Source organism: Xiphophorus couchianus, chromosome 5, assembly GCF_001444195.1.
Source record: "Xiphophorus couchianus chromosome 5, X_couchianus-1.0, whole genome shotgun sequence".
Lineage (NCBI taxonomy): Eukaryota > Metazoa > Chordata > Actinopteri > Cyprinodontiformes > Poeciliidae > Xiphophorus > Xiphophorus couchianus.
This window is the reverse complement of record NC_040232.1, coordinates 21574955-21598356: the sequence shown is the minus strand read 5'-3', so window position 1 is coordinate 21598356 and position 23402 is coordinate 21574955. Positions and strand designations below refer to the sequence as shown.

Below are 23402 nucleotides of genomic sequence, written 5' to 3'. Positions count from 1 at the left end.
TAATATAAAGCATAAGTTCAGACAGTCATGAGACTTTAGGGACCAAAATTCAACAGTCATAAGACTACTACCATAAGCAACTGGTTGCTAAATTTACAGTAACTAAGAAGGTGGTTTGGTAAAAAGCCGGGTATGCATATTTATACAACCAGATTTCTGAGGTTTCTCCCTATAAGATTTTAGTTTGTTTTTCATTAGAGTTACACAAGACAACAACCGATAATATACTGGTGGCCAAAAACTTCTACCTACTGTTGACATCCAAGTTATAGCCTTTTTAAATTTAATTAGGACAATGTCCTAATTATGTAAGAACATTTTAGAGGTTATAAGTAACAATTGACAATTATGAAAGTGACTATAATACAACGAAAATGTAATTAGTGCAACCAATATTGTATAATAATACATAAATAGGACTGTACTGCTGCCTGTTAGCTTAGATTTGGATATTTATCATTTCACAGATGGAGAAATATAATTTCATTGAGTATTGTGACATTTATTTGGTCGTTAGATCTCATGGCATAAAAAACTGTGATCATCTGATCTACGTGTTGCACACAATTACTGACTGCTAAAATGTAATTTATCTAGTTCAAGTTATGACATTGCTGTTTCTACAGTGTTCCAGGCGTCAGATTTATATAACCAAAAGGGGTTAGAAAAAGGGTTGTGGCCCTAACAACAAGGTAGAGCTAAATAAAACGTTTTACCAGTTTTGTGTTGTGCAGTTTGATGCTTCACCTGTGTTACCTCTGTCACATGTCAGGGTGTTCCTGAACACCTCATGGCTGCTGTTGTGAGATCCTGGAGAGAAATGACGCAGTTTTCCTGAACCGTTTCACTTCCTCATGCGGGTGCTGGTGGAGAAACCACCCCTCTTACTTTCATTTCGACATGGCAATTTCTCTGAAATAACATAGTGTTCGGAGTCACTGCACAGTGAAATGAGACTGGACTGCAATAAGTTCGGCTGTGTTCGGAGCTAAAACCGGTCCGGACCAGGAGGTCGAGCAGTGGTGTTCGCTTCAGGGTCTGTATCTCTGTTTACAGCCGTAGTGACTGGGTCAAAATCAGTATGTTTTTATTCTACTTTTGGCATTTTGGGATAAGAATTATTATTGTAGCGTAGATGTTAGTCCACATGAGATGATTTCAGGCTTAACATGTTTTGTGTTTTACTTTTTTCTTCTTTTTTGGTTGTTGTTGCTTTTATAATCACACAACAGCAATGTAGGTCAACGTTGTATTGCCAGAATTTATGTGTTAAGGCAGGAAAAATGGGCAAATATAAGAATCTGAGCAAGATTAAAATTTTTGATGACGACTGGGTCAGAACTTCTCCGAACCTGCAGTTCTGTGGGTTAGCGGTGTTACAACGCCCTCTAGTGTCTCTAGAGGGCGTGATTTTTTCCCCACCTACAATGTAGGCTAATTAGTTTATATTTGATCGATGACAATAATACTCTCTTTCACATACTTAATTATGAATGTGAAAGTATTTTGTTGAAATTTGATAGCATAAATACTTAGAAAATTAATACAATATATGTATTATGCAAAATGATACATATCATCTGTAAAATGATCTTATGAAGAGATGATTTTTATGACACAGTCTGTGTTGATGAAAAAATATTAATTTTTGACTGTCAGAGTTGAAGTAAAATCATCTATAAGTGATCAGAGGTCACTTTTGAGCCATTCGGCCATCTGTAGATGTAAAGCTTTATATTCAATCTTCCTCTCTTTGCCATTTTATTGCATCTGAGGTTCCGTGTGATTGTTTTGTTTAAATTAGAATTATGTTGCTAATTAATGTTTTACAAATAGCATAAGGTTTCACTTCATCTGTGCTTATCCAAACATTTAAAAATCCAGAAATAGTCATCTGTAATCATTCATGATGTGCTTTCAAGCGTTATCCTTTGACAGATTTATTTCAACTTTTGCGTTCCTCTCTCCACACTTAAGATTCTCCAATCAATTTTTAAATCAAATAAATATAACTTGAATAAATGAATGAATAGGTTTCAAAAATGATTTTGTAAGAGAAGAAAAAGGAAACCAATTTGGCTATTTGTGGAAAAAAAGAAATCCCTCATCCTACAGTGGAATATGGTGGTGGCAGAGTGACAGGACCATGTCATAAAATCCTGATGGAAAATATCTGATTACTAGTTTATAACTTTAAACTCAAACTCACCCAGATTGTGCAGCAGATCAATGATCTGAAGCACACCAACTAGAAACCCATATAGACAAAAGCTTATTAAGTTTTAATAATTAAAATATTATTAAAAGATAAAAAGTAGTTCACTACTCTTTTGACACCTTGTAGCATTCAGCTTTTGATCCGTTTTTTCTGATACAAACTCAGTTTTGTTATGCTACTGGCCAAAGTCTGGTCTGTTGCTGTTCCACAGAGGGTGACTGACCGTAAACAATGGGTCAGGTAGAGGAAACCAGAGTGTCGTGCCTTGACCTCCTCACATGCCACAGAGAGCTGCTGGTGTCCACGCTCAGGAGCATCCAGTGCCTCCTGGACAACCTGCTGGCCAACCGCTTCTTCTGCGAGGAAGACGTGGAGATCGTTCAACGAACCGTCACCAAACCAAACCAGGTTGGGCATCCTGGCTGGGACACCTTCCGTTCCACTCATCTATAAATACACCGAATAACATCTTAAAGTTTCCGTGTTTACATTTCCCTTATCCAGGTGCGCAAAATCCTGGAGCTGGTTCAGTGCAAAGGAGAGGATGCCTGTGAATACTTTGTTTTTATCATATATAAAATACGTGACGCATATATAGACCTGCAGCCATGGTTAAAAGAGACCAACTACAAGCCAAGCGGAGACATGGAAGAGATGAAAGTGGTGAACACCGACCCTAGTGAGTGTTACAAATGCAAATACATCAGTGCGAAGTATGTCCTTTAACTAAGGCGTGTTTCTACTGTTCTGTCCACCCACCTTAAGGTCACACAGTTTCAGAACAGAATTATATCATTATGCTTATTACACATAATGACATAAGGATCTGAATTTAAAGGAACTCAGTGTTTTAGCAGTTCTGGAAGTTTGTTCCAGATTTGTGGTGCATAGAAGCTGAATGTTGCTTCTCCATGTTTGGTTCTGGTTCTGGGGATGCAGAGCAGATCAGAACCAGAAGACCTGAGAGGTCTGGAAGATTGATACAGCAACAGCAGATCCTTAATATATTGTGGTGTTAAGCTGTTTAGTGACTTATAAACTAACAACAGTAATTTAAAGTTTATTCTGTTAGTGGAAGGACATTAGAACTGGGTTGTTGTGCTCTATCATCTTGGTTTTAGTCAGAACACGAGCAACAGCGTTCTGGATCAGCTGCAGCTGGAGGGTTGATTTTTTTAGGCAGACCTGAGAAGACACTGTTGCAGTAATTAATGCAACTATAAATTGATTAGTCTCTCTAGAACTTGCTGAGACATTAGTCCTTTAATCCTGGAAAAAATGTCATTTTTTATATCAGCCAACAGAGACTTAGTGAATGTGCTTTTCCCTTAAGTCAGCAGATACTGTGAGAAGCAGCGACATGAGATGAGCCGAGACACCAGCTTCATCATGTCTTATGGGCAGCAAGATGAGACCCGATTGGAGGATCTCTACACAGACACTGTGATGGAGTTGTTCAACGACTCTAATGAAAGCCTTGGCTTCATACAGAGTCTGAACCAGCTTCTTGGAGAAGATGGGGTCGTTAATCCCCAAGGTGAAATCATCTATGTGATGGGGGATGCTGGTGTTGGAAAGTCCATCCTTCTGCAAAAGCTCCAGAATCTCTGGTCCAAAAGGGAGCTGCAGACAGACGCCATCTTCTTTTTCAAGTTTCGCTGTAGGATGTTCAGCATCTTCAAGGAAGCAGAGCTAATGTCCCTCAGAGACCTTTTATTCAAATACAATTGTTACCCAGATCATGATCCAGATAATGAAGTGTTTGATTACATCCTGCGCTTCCCTAACAAGGTCGTATTTACTTTTGATGGCTATGATGAAATTCAGGAGGACATAGACCTGATGAATGTTCCTGAAGTTGTGTCTCCAGAAGACAAGGCAAACTCCTTGCAGTTGCTCCTCAGCTTGCTCTGTGGAAAACTGCTTAAGGGCTCCAAAAAAATACTGACGACCAGAACTGGGATTGAGTTGCAAAGTCGAGTCATTAAGAAGAAAGTAGTTTTGCGTGGATTTTCTCCAGACCACCTAAAGACGTACATCAAACTGCAGTTCAAGGAACAGGAGCACCGGGACCTGGTGTCGGTTCAGCTGGACGCCAGCCCTCACCTCTGTGGCTTGTGTTCCACTCCACTCTTCAGCTGGATTGTATTCAAAAGTTTTCGGCACCTGCATACGATGCATGACACCTTTCATCTGCCTGAAACCAGCATCACGCTAACAGACATATTTCTTCTGCTGTCTGAGGTGTTCCTCAGCCGCTTGGCCACCCCCGCTTCTCCCCTGCTGAAGAAAAGCACCCGCTGCACCTCAGAGACATTCAGGGTGGGGCTCAGGCCCCTTGCTGGGTTTGCTAAGCTGGCTTTGCAGGGTTTGGAGAGAGGAAGTTTTCTGTGCAGCCAAGAGGAGATCAGTGAGTGTGGTCTCACAGAGGAGGACATGGCCCTAGGTTTCCTCAGACCCATTCGTGAGTTTGACGCCAGTGATGTCCCCGCCACCTTCGAGTTCATCCACATCACCCTCCAGTCGTTTTTGGCTGCATTTGCTCTTGTGTTGGACGAGCAGACTTCTGAAAAATCCATCCTCAAGTTCTTCACAGAATGCAGCAGGAGGAGAGAACCCTGCTGTCTCCCTTTAGCTTTCTGCAACAGGAGCTTTGTGAAGCCTCGTGAAAAGAGGCCCTTCTCAACAAATGAGCACCTGCAGTTCACAAATCTGTTCCTGAGTGGACTGCTGTCAAAGACTCAAGCAAGTCTGATGGGATTTCTGGTATCTCCTGTTTTATTGAAGAAAAAACGAGCCTTGTTGAAGGCTTACTTGTCCAGTAGCATCAAGGTCCACCTGGAGGGCTTACCCTGTCATACTGCTGATGGAGAGAAGAAAGTTCACGTTTTGCCCCACTTTCTTTGGATACTACGATGCATCTTTGAGACAGGGAGCAAAGACATTGCTAAGATGACAGCAAAAGGCATCACAGCAAGTTTTATCAAGCTGGGCTACTGTAACGTGTACTCAGGTGACTGCACGGCCATAAACTTTGTGCTGCAGCACCGTCAGAAGCTCCTGGGGCTCGACATGGACAACAACAATATCAGTGACTATGGGGTGAAGCAGCTCCAGCCCTCGTTTTGCAAGATGACAATTGTCAGGTATGAAAGATGTCTTTTTCACTACAGCTTTCTGTTTGTCCTGTAATGGGCTGGTAACCTGTCCAGCATGTGTACCCCACCCATTGCCCATTGACTGCTAAACATAATTTGCAGGACCCAACCCCCCAGGCCCTCTCCACAGTTCATGAAATTCTCCAAGTTTCATGAACTTATAGCTTCTGAGTTCAAAGTGCTATATTGTATTCAACTCATGTAGCAGTAACATTCAGGAAGCTGCAGTCTTTGCCGTGTTTCTGGGCAGCTACTTAAAGTTTATTGCCCATGTACTGTAGCTCCTTGTATTAACTCTTTCTTTGTTCCAACAGCGTTAAATGGATTTTAGTTTCTCATATAAGTTCAATCTTAAACAAACTTTTGCTCCTGGTGATGATGACCCAGGCTAGCAGTAGCTGAAGCCTGTCACAATAAGCAGTTAATCAGTTAAATTGCATGATAAATTAAAATGATGATTAATATTTTTTTCATGATTAATATTTTTTCCTAATCCAATGGATTTATGGTTTCAGTTGTGTTTGTTTTTTATTTATTGTTTTTGGTTGTTGTGTTGTGTTTGTTCTGTTCCCGGGTCTTTTTGCATGGAGTTTGCATGTTCTCCCTCTGTATGGTGGGTTCTTTCCAGGTACTCCGGCTTCCTCCCACCAAAACATGACTGTCAGGTCTCTAAATTCTCCTAAAGTGTGAGTGTATGTGTGCATGGTTGTTTGTCCTGTCTGCCTCTGTGTTGCCCTGCAACATTCTGGCAACCTGTCCAAGGTGTGCCTGTCTCTCGCCTGAAATGTCTCTCTGGAGATAGACACCAGCACCCTTCCTGACCCCACTAGGGACAAGGGTGTAAGAAAATGCATGGATGTTGTATTTTATTTTGGCTATTTAAAATCTCTTCCAGTTGTAGTGTGGAATGTTCTGTTCAAAATTAAAATTCAATAGTGTTTGGGAGTGCAAACTTACATTATTATGCCTTTATCAATACATTACTTGAAAATGGTCTCAAAATTATAATATTATTGTCCAGCTTTGTGACAGGCCTATTTTGCATTTTTTCTGTTTTGATATTACTCCTTAATAATTAATCTTCCAACATATTTTATTGCAGTTCCAGGTAATTGTGTGTTGATAAAAACCTACAGAAAAAGCAGTTTCCCATCTCTATAAATGTGGCAGGTCATTATGAAGATCCTAATTTTATATGACTTCTGATTCAGCTGCTTCTATGTTTCACAGAGAGGCAGGTTAGAACGGTGGCTGAGAGCAGAAAGCAAAACAATCCCACTTTTTTGTGTGAGTGTTATTGTAAAATGAGGTAAAGAGGGAGAAACACAGTTTCATTAGCTCAACAAAATTATTCTGTGTGGTCTACAATACAATGCATGTTGGCTCAAAAATAGATTGTGATTTTTATTTTTTATTTTTTAAATTGGGCTCGAAAAACTGAAATGTGCTTCTCATCTCTAACTTGTACTGGTAGAATTGCCACCTTTGTCTGCTGTCATTATTTTGACTGTTGGGTCTACACTGTTCAGTTGTTTTGATTATACTCACACAGAATATTCTGGTAGGTTCTGCTTCCTCTGAAACTTTGCACAACATATGCCAGAGCAACCACAAGAACACCACGTTTAGAAACACATCGCTGGTGCTCTCTGCTTGGCAGCACTGTGGAAATACCCTGCGTTTTACTGTCAACTTTGCCCAAAAAGTTGCTATAATTTTTGACTTTTTATTTGAAAACAAAATGCAGCAATAAAATGACCTAAACATCCCAAGAAATTAATGCTGTAGGAGAAAAATTAAAATCTATAACCAAAAGTAATTGGGACAAAAAGGAAATACAGCATTCTGGTGATTTAGCTTCGCTTTAGCTTACTGTAGTGGTTAACACAATGTGAATGTAAATTTACTGATGTTTTAGATTCTGAGTGTATTGACTGATATTCAGTCTTTCTCATTTAATGCTCTGTGTATTTCTTTCTTCCTTCAGATTGTGTGTCAATAACCTAACTGACAGCAGTATTGAGGTTCTGGCAGAAGAGCTGTGCAAACACAAGGTTGTGAAGGTTTTGGGGTGAGTAACCATGATTCCACATCAGCTTCTCTAATATGAACCAGTATTTAAAGACAGAGCATCTACACCCATGGAACTGTTTTATATTTCCACCCCGGTCCATCCGGAAATTCTAATGTGTTTTATTGTGATTTTTGGAATAGAATAGAATAAATCGAGCAGTGTTGTGAGCTGTACCGGCTGTGAAGTCTGACATCTGCTGGGAGGAAGGACCTGCAGCTTCCAACATGTACTAACATGTACTGGTGTTAGTTATTCCTTAGTTTTCCATGCAAGAAAACCCAGCAGATTGCACCAAGTCATTGATTTGCAGCAGTCACTTCTCTTGGACAAGAACATGGCATCAGTCTCCTGCATTGTGTCATTGACTTTACAGCAATGCATTATACAGAGCCTGCATGTAGTGACAGTGGAGAGGAAAACTTCTCCTTTAATAGGAAGGAAAACCTCCAGCAGAATCAGAACCTGGATCAGTACAAGCGGCCATCAGTCATGACCAACTGGAGGTTTGAGAAGACAGAGCAGAGAGACAAAAGAACTGGTGTATGAGTAGCTTCTATGCTGATAAAAACTAAAAAGTAAAAGATAATAATGCCACAATATTCATATTACTTGGATTTTGATACACCAAAACATCTCCTCTAGTAATCATTTTAATTAAATGCATTTCGCAGATGATTTTTTCCACATATTTAGAAGCTCTCATCACTCTGCTGCTGTTCGTAGCTTCCTAACGGTGAGTTTAAAACGGTACTGATTGACTGATGGAGCTCCTCTACACTGGAAAAATAAAGGTGATCCAACTTTAAAAAATCATTTATTATAAGTAATCAAATTGAGTTTATTAAAGTGTATTAAGTTCTCATGTTAAGCAAATGCAAATAAACGAAGTTTGACAAACTTTATTTGATTACGTTTAACAAATGAACTCATTCTTTTAAAGTTGGAGCTCCATTTCTTTTTGTCAGTTTCTACGTCCTCCACAGCTGGAAATATTTCCTAACAGGTTCAGTTATCTTTTCTTTTATCCAGAAGGTAAAAAGTAGAGGAATCTTATGTCAACTAGCTGGTCAACATGTGGGGGAGGGGCAACTCTGTGTTACTCTATCATGTGTATCTTTGCAGGTCATAACATCTGAGCAGTGATTTAAAGCTGTTCATCTTTCTTTCCTCAGGCTTTACAACAACAACATCACTGATGCTGGAGCCAAACTGGTTGCTCAGATCATTGAAGAATGCCCTCAGCTAGCAGTTGTGAAGTATGTTAAACACCCGAAGAGTCCAATATGTCACATAACTTTAATAAGAGCGATTTTAAAAAAAAAGTTTGTTTTTTTGGTGTTTAATGCTGTGATTAACATTTAGGGTCGGTAAAAACAAGATCACACCTGTGGGTGGGAGGTATCTGGCCATGGCAGTTAAGAAGAGCACTTCCATATTCGACTTGGGGTAAGTTCATCAAAGTTGAACTAAATATGGATTAGATGTTCACTAGATAACACTGATGTTGTCCTCTAGGATGTGGGGCAACAGCATCGGTGATGAGGGAGCTGAAGCTTTTGCAGAAGCCTTGAAGAATCACCCACATCTCACCAACCTCAGGTAGCAGGAAAGGCCAACAGCAGAGCAGTTACTCACCGGGTGATCCACACACACTGATGTGTTCAGTTTGTTTTTCTTTGTGCTCCAGCCTGGCAGCCAATGGCATCACATCCAAAGGAGGGAAGTGTCTGGCAGAAGCACTGAAGGAGAACACAGTCCTGAGGATATTCTGGTATGAAAGTTTATGAGATTAAGATGAACCATCAGAGAGTTTGAAAAATGAAACTTTTCCTGTTTTACGTTTGTTAGGATGAGGAAAAAATGTGTTTGCCAAGAGCCAGAACTTTCTTTAAATTCAGAAGTTTACAATCCAGTCAGATTACTGTGAGGTAAAAGAACTTGGGAAAGTTGATGATATGACTTTAAGTGGAGGCAATTTATGGATCTATTTTAGGTAGTGGAGCTGCTCCATTAAATCCTTAATTGTAGCATCTGTGATTACAATTATTTGCCTTTTAATCAAAAGCTGTAAATCAGTGGAATAAACATTTTCAAATTCAAAACTTCTTTTTGCTTCTAAATTATGGAATAAATAGACATATGAGCTTTACAGCAATCCACAAGATATTTATTGTTTTTAATCTGTTAGAGCAAAATGCTATTCCAGTGTTTCAGGAACTCCTGATCATTTATGGAACTTCTTGTAGCGTCGGGGACGTCTGTGCTGCTGCTACATGTATAGGACTCAGATGCCATTTTAGGCTTGAATAGCTTTGATGATAGGCTAACTCCTTTAAGCACAGCAGCAGAGAGGCTGGTAACAGAGTGAATTAGTCCTCTGTGAAATGGACTGAAAGGCCATTCATGAAAAAGCAGCATAAAATCCAGATTACAGTTTGGAATTACGGAATTCCAGAAAACCCAAAACGTTTGACCCAAGTCACACAGTCTAAAACCCAATTCCACCAAATTCCAAGAAAATTGATTAAAACTTCTGATTTTGAAGAAATTAATAAAAAATATCTTTCTCAATATTTCATTGTCAGACGGTGAGGAACAAAAGGTTCTGTGTCCTTCATACAGTTTGTGTAACTGTGTGGTTTAAACTGCAGCTCAGCCAGACATCGAGCTCACGGTGAGAAGGCCGGCTGGGTTTGTCTCAGTGTTTCTTGTTTCTTCTTTTCTGCAGGTTGGTGCAAAATGAGATGATGGATGATTCAGCTCCGCACTGGGCCGAGTTAATCCAGGCCGACACTGGACTGAGCCACCTCTGGTGAGGAAACCAGCCATGCATTGAAAGTAGCGTCACTGTAACGACTCGGGCTGGACTCGTGCCGCTGCTGCCGGTCAGCCATTGATTGTGAGAAAGTCACCGACCGACTGTGTTTTGTCTGTCTGCAGGTTCATCAACAACAGGTTCACAGCTGCTGGGATCCAACACTTTGCTGAAGCACTAGCTTCCAACTCCAAGCTCAAGGAGATCTGGTGAGATTAAACTGCCATCTAAGGCAGTGGTGCCCAAAGTGGGTCCTCGAGGACCGGCATCCTTGTTCTCTCCCTGGTTCAACACACCTGGATCAAATGATGGCTCATTAGAGCAATAAGAAGAACATTGACTTTTTGACCACCAGGGAGAGAACTAAAACATGCCGAACCCCAAGGACCGGCTTTGGTCTCCACTGATCTAAGGGTTTATGTCGTGGTTTGTTCACTTGTTAAAACAACCTGTGGCTTCACGCTCTCTGTGATCAGCTCAGTGTGGTTCATAAAAATACATTTTGGGTTCAGTGTGGATAATATCTGTTGCGTAAGGTCAACATGGCTGGAACCTGATGATGGTTCCCTCCACAGTAGGGAGGAAACTGATTGTTGACGTGCAGATAGAATATTTAAAATGCAGTCATGCTTTTCTTCACACATAAACAGTGGCATAGCAATAAGAGCAGTCAAACAGTACAAATGTACTTGGTGTTACCAGAATGTTTGGCCTGGATGTTTGAGTCACTGAGATTTCTCCAGGATAGAAAGTCTTTATCAGTCTGTTTGTTTTACACTTCACACTGCTGAATCTGTACCTGAGGGTGAAAAGGTTCTATTTGACCTGAGCGTGATCACAGGTGATGAAGCTGCTACCATCGATTTCCTCGGTAAATGTATTATTAATATTTCTTATGTTTACACCACATGCCAGTAATAACCTAAGCTATCGACTCAGACTTAGAAATCAAAGCAAATGCCTCCATAAATGACATCATGTTTAAAAACATGTAATGATGTAAAACAGACACAATGAAACCAGTTGAAAACTGTTTAGAAAATGTTTCTATTCAAATCAATATTATGAGATTTGACATTAACTGATCTATTGATCAGTTAGTGATCAGTAGATCATTAACTGATGATCTATTGATCATCAGTTCTAATAGAACTGATGATCTATTGATCAGTTAATGTCAAACACTTGATGCTTTACACTTAATGCTTTGTCATAACCAAGTATAGCACAATTACTGCTTCAAAACATAATAATAGTAAAGGTTAAATAGGCATCTCTAAACTTCTAAATTGTTTTATTTTTATTGTATGAGATATCTGTTGTTAATTGGCCCCATGTAAATAAACTGGACTGGACTAAATGTTATGGAAGACTGCTGACCAGGAGGCTAAACAACATTTTGCTTTGGAAACTTTTAAAATTTGGTTAAAATACATACATATTAAAGTTTTCATAGTGAGTGTAAACATGTCATTTTAGAACACTGATCATTTTGCATTAAAATAAAATTCAAGCTAAAGTGATGTCAGTCCAATTAGCTATGAGCAGTGTTTGGATGAGGACCTGTTGTCTCTGTGTATGTGTGTGAACTGTGTGTGTGATGGCTTTTGTTTCCACAGCGTGAAAGGAAACCAGCTCTCTGAGGAGGAACAGAAGCGGTTTGAGTCAGAGAAACGACTCCTGTTCCACTGACAGGACGACTGGATCAGAAACACAAACACGTTTTCTGCTGCGCTTCAACCAACTCAACAACATCACTTCCTGTTGTCCACGAGTTGAGCAGGATGGACTCTGTGTTCACAGAAACAAGCACTGGGATTCAGTTGGGATGTAGTTTCTGATGTGAACTAAGACGCATCAGAAACATCAGTTCACTCTGAAAATGATGTCCTGGAATCAAAATGTCTGCATGTCAGTCGCCATCAACTCTAATAAAGGGATCGACAGCTAGTTGAACTTGTTGGCCAAAATATGTTGTAATTTTCCTGAAAGCGTTGTGGTATGTAAAATCTCATAATTACTTAAAAAAATTGTATATCTAGTTCTATTTTTCACCTATGTAGCTTGTCATTTTTTCAGCTGCGCTATGCATGCTGGGCCGATGATGTGGGCAGGTTATAGCCTTAAACTAAACACAAGTCAAGGTCATGGAGGCTGACAAGGGCAGAAAACACCTGGGTTGGGGCAAACTGTCTCAAAGTTTTGATGTGCAGCTACACACAAGATATCTGTTGAAACTAATACACACGATTGGCTTGTGCTGTACTGTTTACTATGTTAGCTAGAGCTAACCCTGTTAGCAGGAGTTGGCATGAAATCAAAAATGGGAAGATAATAAATGATAAAATTGAACTCTTTCTCACAGCCTCCTGAAAACCTTAAATACAAATTAGTGAAAAATCTTCATACAAACTTCTAATCCTTTAAAATAAACTAGAAAAACTATTTTATGGATATTCATTAGTTACTGATACAGACTCTTTGATATGGACAATAACAAGTATATAGTCACCGTACACCTTATGATTTTGAAGAAGATTTACTTCAAAAATAATTAATTGAATATGAAAATAAACATATTTATTTAAAACAGTAAATCAAAACAATTTCACATGTTACATTTTAATGGGTTTTTTTGTGTGTGAAATTGATTGTTTATACTTTTCCTACAACAAAGTTAAGTTACAATACAAGGATTTTATTTAATTTTTTCAGAGTAAATGCTACATTATGAAAAACCCCAATACAGCTCAATTCATGGTTGAACCGCAAATCCGTCTTGGGAACTCAGAAAGGATTACCTACAGCTTCTTGTTTAAATGAAACAGCTTTTGGTTAAACTGAAGTGTCTTCCTTTCCAACTGAAACCATCAGAAAATATTTCACTAGTCTGTATGAGAGTTCTTCATTAATCTCTGTTTAAGGTTTTCAGTGTGCTATGTTCAATTTCATTTGTGTCTGTTTTAGCTAATTCTGATTAATGTCCCCATAGCAAAGTATTTGTATTAGCCTAGTGATTTCCTTTGTCACATGTTGCAGACACAGACTCAGTCCATCTGCTGGAAATTCTCCAGGATTACAGTTTTTCTTTGGTCTTAATTTGTCATTTTTCATGTGAGAGAAATTTCTTGTGAGTTTCATCCCATGTCTGACTTTTACATGAAATAGGAACTGGTCACAGTGAAAAAACCCCAAAACAAAACAAGAAACATGCCAACTTCCCTGTAGAATATACATTTTGGTTTTGTTTGAATACAGTTACATCTGACAGAAAATAATTCTCTTCATAATTACTGATATTGCTCATACTTTTACATAAAAATGCTGGTTGGTTCACAATTGTGCACATCCTTTACTTGGCCAAATCACATTTGGTTCAGTTCAAAGCTTTCTGTCTTCTTTTGCCTGGAACATCTTCACCCACGTGTACCTGAAAGGTTCTCACAGTCAGGAGAGTGAGGATGTCTCTGGTCCAGGTCGCCCCACAGACACAAGTTTAGTTTACATCCATCCTCATGTTAAAGCAAAGTCTATAGTAATGGCAGAACCAGAGCAGCAGAGTAGCTTCCCTAATGCATATGAAAATGATTTTAATAATGTAAGCAAGTTCACAAAGGAAGATTTACCAACTGATTGTTTACTGATTCCTTGTCAGGTTGGTTTCTTGATTACTCCAGGAGGGTCAGTATCGGAGGATAGTTTTTGTCATACTGAACATCACACATTTTGTTATCACTCTGTACCATTCATGTATTTATTTGTCATTTTGTACACAATAAAAAAATATTGAAATGAATGTTACTGGAGTTGTCTGGTTGCTTCATGCCTTTTGTGTTTATGGTCCAAGAAAATGAAATTCACTCCCATAAATTAGAAAGACCCCATGTTTAGGTATTTTCAACTGTAGTTTTGACAATTAGTAGATCAGATCACAGAAAGGCAACAGTAGCTCTAATAATCAGACTCACCAAGATATACATTCCATCGCTGAACACCCAACACATTTAGCCAACCTGAATATTGATGATGACCATGTCTTTCCCTTTATAACAGTATACCCATATTCTGTAGACTTCTTCCAACAAGGAAAAATTCCACATCATGAAGCTTAGTGTGTCTCAAACTGGTTTCTTGAACATGACAATGATTCACTGTCCTCTAATGGCCTCCACAGTCACCATATCTCAGTCCAACAGAATATCATTAGGAGATGGTTAAATAGAAGATTTACATAACTGATGTGTCAATGTGGACCAGAATCTCTGAGAAAAGTTCCTGACAACATTATTGAATCTGTGCCACTAAGAATTAAGCCAGTTCTGATGGCAAAAACCCAACAGGAGCTAGATGTACCTATAGGTAGAAAGTGTTTTAGCAACTGGAATAAGAACCTGAACTTGACTGCATTGTCTAATAACTACAATGAATGGAATAATAGATGTACATTTATGTATATCAATTTGAATTAAATTAATAAAGTGACTGCTGCTTGAAAACACCTTACAAACAATCAAACTTGACTGCTACATGCTGGCAGTTATCAGTAAAGTAGGAGTCCTGACTCCGTAAACCAATGTATCGTGGATGGAAACATAGCAATTACAAAACACACAGAGAGACACATGATATGTTATCGGCACATCTATTAAGGCCTGTTGAACACTTCTGCTTCAATTCACAGAAAGAAATAAAAAATACAGAGTAAAATCTATCAACAAAACTGTTTGATCAGATGTGGACAGAAAAGATCAGTAGGAATCAGTAGTGTAGCTGTCATGATAGAGACATGGAGGTACACGTGGATCTCTGAGATGTCCAATAACTCAACAGAAAGTGGAAGAGGAGACGCCACTGCAGGGAGGAGCTGGAGCACCACTGTGTGGTCGGACGGTGTATTACAGGGCTCTGCTTATCTCTGTGTGGCATTCAGGCTTTACACGGTGAGCATTAAACAGCAGCCCTGTTTATCCCAAGGTGGATCCCAAAACTCCACAGTTCTCTCCATTTCTTCTTCAGGAATCAAACCAGGTTGACACATTCAAAAACAGAAAAGGTTCTGTGACAGTCAAAGTGCCTTCAAGTGACTCCAGTACCTCACATGTGGCTCCAAAATCCTGGATCCACAACTGATATGTATAGAGACTGAAAAAAGGGACAGTTATCAGGGGAAATACCTGAACTAGTTCATTTTGGTTGCAAACAGTTCCTCTTCCATTTCTTGTTGTGAGATTGAAGTGGGACCAGTCTTGTTTCAGTTGTAATGTTTCATGTGGTGACAGTTTGATCTTTTCAAACTGTCACGACATGGGGACAGTTTAACAAATATGATTAAAAAAAACCCCCAGTTCTTACAAAATTACCTTAAATCAACTCTGTTAAGCCAAAAGTGCGCGTGTTGTTTCATGTTCAGGGTTCTGCTGCATGTGCAGTTCTGAGTTAAAAAAATGTCAATACTTACATTAACTGGCATGTTTTAGAGGAAAAAAAAGAGGAACTAAACGTGGGGAGGGGGGAAGTTCATCACGTTTCTCAACAGCAACATGTGGCAACATTCACCATAAGAGAACAACTTTTAAAGTTCCTGTTGAAGAAGTTGAAAAACAAAAATACATTTTCCAAGTTTTTTTATGGGGACAAAACGGGGGAAAGAAGGAGAGAGCTGGATTATGTACTGGAGTCACAGAAAAGACAAAAAAAAAGTTTCTATATAGTTATGGAGCTTTGGGATCAGGTGGTTCCCTTTGTCTCCAGATTCAGGAGGAGTTTGTTCATCAATGATGAGGTCTTCAGACAACCTGCGCTCCTGCAGGCTGAACGCTCAACAGTCTGATCCAGGTAGAAAAGAGCTCAATGTTTTAGCTCACTTATCTGAGCTTATTACTGTCCAGCTCTAGAAGACAGCAGCTTATCTGCAGCTACAGCAGCTGAAGCAGCAGCTTCTCTACCAGATAGAGGAAATGTTTGCAGAAAGCAGAACAGACAGGTCCAGTGTGTAACAATTACCAAAGACCCAAACGTACCTGAACTCAAGCATGTAGAGGAAAGTGTTTATGGGTTGGTAAAACCGTGTTCCAGTTGGTGTCTTAAGTTGCTTAATGAGTTCGGTTTTATTAGAAGTATTTACAACCGTTTGGTTTTCCACATCTTCTTACTGACTGAAACCAAAAATAATCTGTATAAAGCAATCATGGCACAGTAAAAAAAAAAAAAAAAAGAATTTTAGATTTTGTTTTCAATGCCACCACCTTCCTAAAATAGTGGCATTAGTCATTTTTTTGCCAAAAGGTACCAGGCTCATCCACCCATATCCTCCTCCCCCTTGCTCTCTGCTGTGCTGCAGCTAGCATAGCCTGTCATGAGAGCTAAGGCTAGTTAGCACAGCCAATGATGACGGCAGATAAAGGGTTATTGTTTAATGGCATGTTGTTTCTCTGCCATTAGGACATTTATCAGCAAGTACTTGAGATTGATTGACAGTAAGACCCTCCTCCTGGCTCTGATTGGTTGTTTGGGGTCAGGAGCGGTGCATTTCTTCACATTTCAATATGAGCATAGGGAGGAGATGATCGATCTTTTCAGATTATCTGTCTCAAAACTGTCACGACATGGTGACAGCTTTAACAAATGTAATGTAAAATGACATTTTTAAAAATAAAATTACATACAGTGCCTTTAAACATAACTGATGCATAAGTACTCACACCCAAAAGGTGATGCTTTGTTTGGTTTACACTGCTATATTTCTGGCAGCCAGAGGTTCCAAACTTCTTTTGTTTGGTAATAATGGAAACCACTGAGCTTTCTGGGACCTTCCAGACTGTTGGAATGTTTTATGTATCCTTCTGTAGATGTGTTTGACTTCATTGCTTGGTTTCTGATCTGATTTGCTCTGTCAGCTTCTATAAGCGTGTGACCCACTCCAGATGATGTTGGGTCAACCAGCTGGACTGCAGAAACATCTCAAGGAAGACCGATCAGATATAAAAAGGGTGTGAATATTTTTGCATGTATTATGTTTAAATGTTTACATTTATTGTATTTTTTTAATATGTGAAAATATGGATTTGTCATTATGGGCTGTTTACTACGGCTCATACTGAATGAGCCTTTCATCCTACAACATGTGGAGAAAGGTAAGGGGTGCTAATACTTTCTGCTAGCAGTGTAAATAAGGGAGGGGGGATTTTATACATCATATCAGGACAATGTGAAACCTTTGTGAAGGGATGGCATCTGGGTGCAGTGTGTTGCTTCTACCACAATTTGTACCAAACTCCAGAACATGAGAGCCAGCCAGCTGACTGGTTGGTCAGAGGGAAGCTGTGAACTGGATCTTAAGGAGCTGGAAGACGTTTTGACGTATTCACACTTCGTCCCTTCCTTCTGCCATTTTGAACCGGTAGAACCTTTTTTGTCTTACCTCGGTATTCTACATTTATTTCTCATTTTAGTTAAATAATCACAACTTAATCAGATACATTTTCCTAAAAGCCCTGAAATCTTAATTCACAGTATTATCACACAACTTTGTCTCACTCTATTACTCTTTTGCTTAGGTTGTTCTGATCCTCAATCAGGTTTGTTGACTCAAAATATGACACATTATGAACCCTGAATACAACAAAAATAACTCTGTGACCTCCTGCTGGTAAATATTATTTATTGGATTCATCTATTCATATCTTCTGACAGAGACTATGAGCAGAACATGGAAAATGACTTTTGATCTCTGGTAGTCAAAGCGGGTTAAGAAGATTCCTCTGGTTGGAACCAAACACCCAGCGACCTGTGAAACTGAACTACCTGAGAAACCCCAACTACAGCAAAACCCGGCCGTACTGATCCACTGGACCGGAGGAAAACCAAGGAACACAACTCTTTTCCACCAGACATGGTGGTTTCAGCTGAGCATGGGGTCGATCGGTTTTAAACCAAAATATGCAATAAATGCAAAGATTAGCCTTAGTTATGATCAATTTCAGAACAGTCTTGTGTCAAAGTGCTTAGATGTTCTTCAGTCAGGAACACAGAAGGCCTTCTGATGGAGGGCTCCCATGTTTGGGAAAAGTTTCACTCGTCCCGTCTGGTCGGCCAACACCGGCTGTCAGTAATTGTTGCACACTGTTTCTTTAAAAAGTAGACCACAAACAACAAAGTATAAAAGACAGAAACAAAAACACGTGGTCCTCTAAAACCTTTAGAAACTGCTCCTGTTGTGTTGTCTTGATGCACCAGAGCGACACGTCATCGCCGTGGCAACAGGAACTCCATTTGTTTTCAGTTAAAAATAAAAGCATTCGTCACATTATTCTCTAATGTGACAGAAAAGGTGACCACTGACGTTAGTTTATGTTGTAAATTTGGAACTTTTCTTTTTCAAGCGTCTCGTTGTGAATGCCTCAATATTTTACCTAGTGATCAGTTTCACTTTTTGAAAAAAAAAAGTCTAAATAAAAGTTCATTCATTTGTTCTCTAAGTGTTTATTCCCTCTAGAGCGCTGGGAGGCGAGTGATGACAGAAACTCGGATCAGGAAACGAAGGAGCTTTTCATGTCCAGCAGCTCTAACCAGATCGTCTCTGTTTCAGGCAGAAATATTTCTACATGGTAGCAGCAGTAGAGAAATAGAAAACCAACAGAAGCAGCAGTTCTGACATGCATGCTGCAGAATCATTCTGGGAATGAAAGAACACGGAGAGAACATGTAGAGAAATGCAGCAGCATTTAGAAGCTCATTTGTTCCTGTTGAGCTCGCAGAGAGTTTGACACAAAGTGAAGCACGGCGGTGCTGGCATCATGCTGCGGGGAGGTGTCTCATACTGCCAGGTGGATCGGTTTAAAAATAATTAGAGGCCATGTTGTTTAAGTCTCTGTTAAAAATAAAACTTGTTTTCAGTGGATTTTGACCCAATGTGAGTTTGTTGATTTCTATTTAATTCTGTTACATTTTTAAGTATGTCTTATTCTGCTTTTAATCTTTTCTTATACTATTATTGTCTCTGTTTTATATCCCTGTTGTACAGCACTTTAGGTAAACAAGCATTTTTTTTTATAAATAAAATGGACTGGTTCAGAACAAGACAATCCCAGAAGTGACGGAGTGGCCGTCCATGGACTGCTTGATCCAAAAGAACGCATCAAACTGTGGCTTCTGTTAACTGGATTCCTGCCGAAATAGTGACTGATCTGGTCAGTGGTTCTGTTTGGGAACCAGCGGTCCGGTTCCCAGGTGAGCAGCAGGTCCGCTCCACGCAGCACAGATGTGAAGCAGCTCTCTCAAACATTTGTTCAGTGATTCAGCTCTGCAGAAACACTAAACCTTACAGAGTATTTTTGGTCCTGCTTCTACTGCAAATGTTTAAGTCCACCTGAAATATAGCAAAACTAACTGAAAATGATCTCAGCAAGATAAAGAGTTTGTTTTCAGTTAATAATTCCTTAAAATAATACTAAAAAAAAATGATGTGCTAGTTCCGCTAGCAGATTATTTCACTTATAACCTGGAAAAATTTCTTTTTAAGGAGTTATTGACCTAAAACAAGCTGCTATGTCACTTCAAGTGCATTAAAACATTAGAACTAGGGAGTAGACAATAATACTTTGTAAGATTTAGTGTTTTTGTAGTGAAAGCAGAGAGAAATGATTTTGCAGTTTCTACAGCAAATGTTGGAAAAAAAAGCTGATCCATTTCTGTCTAGGGAGAACAATTCAGCTACATGTTTTTCCCCGTTTTGCTCTGGAGCGACACACTTCCCCAAAGTTGTTTTTGTTTTATCTCATTTTACTCACTCTTTTAAAACACTCTGCTATAATCCCTAACTCAGCTATAAATTAAAGTATCTGTAAATTAATGCTAAAGAGAAGCCTCTTGCCAAGGTAGAGAAAGTGCTGTTGTAAAACATCTTGAAATGGAAGAATAAAATGAGCTTTTTGCTTTTCTCCTGCTGGCACCGGCAGCCTGCAGAGGCCTGAGGCTGGTAACTGATGCAGTGGGTGTTGCGCCTGCAGAGTCCTGCTGCACGGTTCGGGGTTAAAAAGCACTCATGAGACGTGTGACGGACGGTTTTCACAGTTGATTGGCACCGTTTGGCGACAGCTGCCGGCGCAGATGGGGGCCGCCCGGCTCCCGGCTGCTTTAATGGCAGTTATGGTGAGATGATCCTGCAGCAGAGAGCTCCTGTCCCACCCTGCTCGGTGCTCAGCATCGCTGCAAACAAGGCACTGGGAGAAAAAATCCGACGTTGACGGAGGAGGAGGGCAGCGGAGCTGAGCTGCAGCAGCAGCAGCAGCAGCAGCAGCACTCTCCTCCTGTCCTGATGGAATGTCAGGCCTGACTGAGCGGATGTGTCCATTCACTTGGAGAAAAAAAAAGAAAGTGCAACTCAAACATAAAAACAAAAACAAAACACACACACACAAAAACACACACAAAGTTTATATCCCTGAAGATTCCTCCAAAGAGATTTGGCATACTGCGGTTCTACACCGTGCGGTTGGCTGTTTGGGAGGGGGTGGGATGGGTCAGCCAATCACAGTGTTGGCGGGGTCCGACAGTCTGGCTGGATCCGAGCTTCATTCTGTCAGAGTGGGTTACCTGGGATCACATGACACAGAACAAAGACACAGAATCAGAAACGACCCGCTTACTTCTTCAGATACACGTCAGTTCAAACACTGGACAGTGTGCTTCTACTGCAGGACGCTGTTCCACAGAGCAGAGGACAGTTTGGACTGTAAGAACATTTCCCCCCAGAACTCTCCGACCTTCACACTGAACTGAAAACCTGTTCCCTCAACCGTGGTGGCACTGCACCAGAAATGGAAGGAATCGGCACAAAAACCACTGAAGAAGAGACTGACTTCAACTTCCTTCTTCAAGGAATGTAAAGACAAGTGGAGAAGCATCAGATTTTAGAGGTTGGAGGATTCCTCTTTTCAGATCACGTCTTTTCTCTCACTAATGCTAGATAAGTTTGTTTTGTTTTTATTTACCCATAATGCCCTGCACTAGTTCATTTGTGTTCACATAACGCACTGAACTGCAGCAAAGTTCACTTCAACCGAATCGACGCTAGAGACGTTTTAAGGTCAAAATAAATGATTAGATTAATCTGCATTATGTAATATTACGTGTTAAATGTTTCTTATTAATCGCATGAGTTAACATTCACAGCCCTAAAACATAAACATACATTCACATGATCAGTGGAAACAGCTCAGTTCTGAACTTCATTAACAAAGTAAAGGCTGCAGAATTTTGGAAAATTTACAATAAGGGTGTTACATGACAAAAGGTGGAAATGCAATGAACTTTTATTTTGCCGACAGGAGTCACACTGAGCCGCTGAACACGACAGCAGCCAATCCTGCTGCAGTAGGCAGAGCCACAGCTCAGCATCTGTTCTGGACTCCACAGTGGAAACGCTCACAGAAACGGCCGAGATAAGAGAACGTTCCAGGAACAGAACGGACTGCACAGGACCTCCTGGTGGGTCAGTGCTTCCGCTGTGGGTAGAAGGTTACCTGTGCAAAGGAAGCTTTAATCTGCCGGGTGCTCCGGACACGATCTGTTCACCTCAAACCACTCGTCGATACAGCTGGAACACAATCAGAGCAGAACAGTCACTCAGAGCATGTTCTGACATTAAACCTAGCAGAGACACATGGTGTGAGCTGTTAGAGGAATCTGCACCGTATGGAGCCACATGTCAACTTCTACATTTTACAATGTGTAATGAAGCGTTATGTGTCGTTTCTGGAGTCTGGTAACTTTCATGTGAAGAGCAAGGACTAAAAACGAGCTTCCCACCCTTTGTGATAGATGCAGAGGCAGGGCAGGCGGGCGATGGTGTTTCCCTGCTGCAGCTCCTCCAGGCAGATTGCACATTCTCCTGCGTCCTTAGACAGGACGTCCTCTAGTGGCCAGAACACACACAACAGCACAGGCATGAGAAAGACTGATGGCACCATTTCTAATGCCATCCATATTGAAGAAGTAAAATGGACACTGCTGAATTAAAGGGACAATGCAACAGTTAATTCCATATCATTATGAAAGGTAGACCATCATAAACCAGGCAATATGAACTATGAGCTGCAGGCACCTTGAATGAAAGTTGTAGTTTCTGCATATGCAGTCAGTGAAGTAACCACATCCTGCCTGCTGCTGGAGAGGGAGCAGGTTACTGCACAACGTTTTCCACTGATTAAATGGAGGTATTCATAATTTTAAAAAACTGATAAATTAGTCTTACATTAGGAATGTGTCTGATGAATGTCAGTATAGTTCATCCAACTTGATCCTTGGTATGTGCAGAATATGTATTAACTGGCAGTAGTGCGATGAATTGATTGCGATGAATCGATTATAGAAATAACCATCAACTAATTTAGTAATTGAATAATTGCTAACTAGAGTATACAGACTAACACATGCAATTTGCTAAAATAACACACAGAGCAGCAGTTAACTGCCCACAAAAATCAGTGAAGGTCTCACTGATTTACCAGGATGGGTTTAAATGTTCTCACAAATGTGTTCATACTCTGAGTTTAATATTGTGGCTTTGAAGGCCACAGGAACCCCCTAGCCCTGTTTCCAGTCAGAGTGGTAACTCGGCATGTGTGTGTGTGTGTGTGTGTTCCTATGAGTGAACCCCTCCCACTATGAATAGCACTGGTCTGGCTCTTAAGTGGAAGTCAGCATGTGCACCATTAAACCCATCACCTGCAGCAAAACACACAGAGTCATTAGGGCTGATCTTATGTAACTGTGGATTAACCCACATAGGCCGGCAAAAGCTTGTTATTATGGGCTGGAGCACATGGCATCCAGCTCACTGAGGCCAAAAGCATCTATAATGCACAGACAGTCTGCAGCGAGTGGACGAGACTGTGGGTAAACACAGACTGAAACCAACTCGTTGTGTTTACTACGTACAGGTGTGTGTTGACTTAATGCCAGAACAGAAACATTACCTTAGATGACTCCATTTTTACCACACATCAATCTGAGAAGGGCCATACAGGCCGGTTCAGAGTCCATCAATCTACGACACAAGTGATTTAAAAAAAACAAAAAAAACACCTCGGACTAGGAGTGGATGTCCCGGCAAATTCAATCATACATTGATCAGAG

At 40.2% G+C, this 23402-nt stretch overlaps 2 protein-coding genes across 3 annotated transcripts in view; one reads left to right on the top strand and one right to left on the bottom strand.

Moving 5' to 3' along the window:
- Nucleotides 1-785: 785 nt before the first annotated feature.
- Nucleotides 786-14061, top strand: nod1 (nucleotide-binding oligomerization domain containing 1). Of its 2 annotated transcripts, XM_028017128.1 has the most exons (12): nucleotides 786-1036; nucleotides 2430-2626; nucleotides 2723-2897; nucleotides 3552-5364; nucleotides 7364-7447; nucleotides 8623-8706; nucleotides 8813-8896; nucleotides 8966-9049; nucleotides 9138-9221; nucleotides 10179-10262; nucleotides 10391-10474; nucleotides 11885-14061. In XM_028017128.1, exons 2-12 carry the CDS (start codon nucleotides 2450-2452, stop codon nucleotides 11955-11957), a joined length of 2826 nt encoding a protein of 941 aa, XP_027872929.1. In that variant the 5' UTR covers nucleotides 786-1036; nucleotides 2430-2449; the 3' UTR covers nucleotides 11958-14061. The 2 variants fall into 2 exon arrangements, with proteins under 2 accessions (XP_027872929.1, XP_027872930.1); XM_028017129.1 differs by lacking the exon at nucleotides 786-1036 and having other exon boundaries at nucleotides 2494-2626; nucleotides 3556-5364.
- Nucleotides 14062-17911: 3850 nt separating this feature from the next.
- Nucleotides 17912-23402, bottom strand: part of znrf2b (zinc and ring finger 2b) — a 30612-nt gene continuing 25121 nt past the window's right edge. The window contains exons 3-5 of the mRNA XM_028017130.1: nucleotides 22074-22179; nucleotides 21788-21861; nucleotides 17912-20858 (exon numbers count right to left, since the gene is read on the bottom strand). Of these exons, the coding sequence (XP_027872931.1) occupies nucleotides 21804-21861; nucleotides 22074-22179 (164 nt within the window). The 3' untranslated portion in view covers nucleotides 17912-20858; nucleotides 21788-21803. The remainder of the gene's footprint in view (nucleotides 20859-21787; nucleotides 21862-22073; nucleotides 22180-23402) is intronic.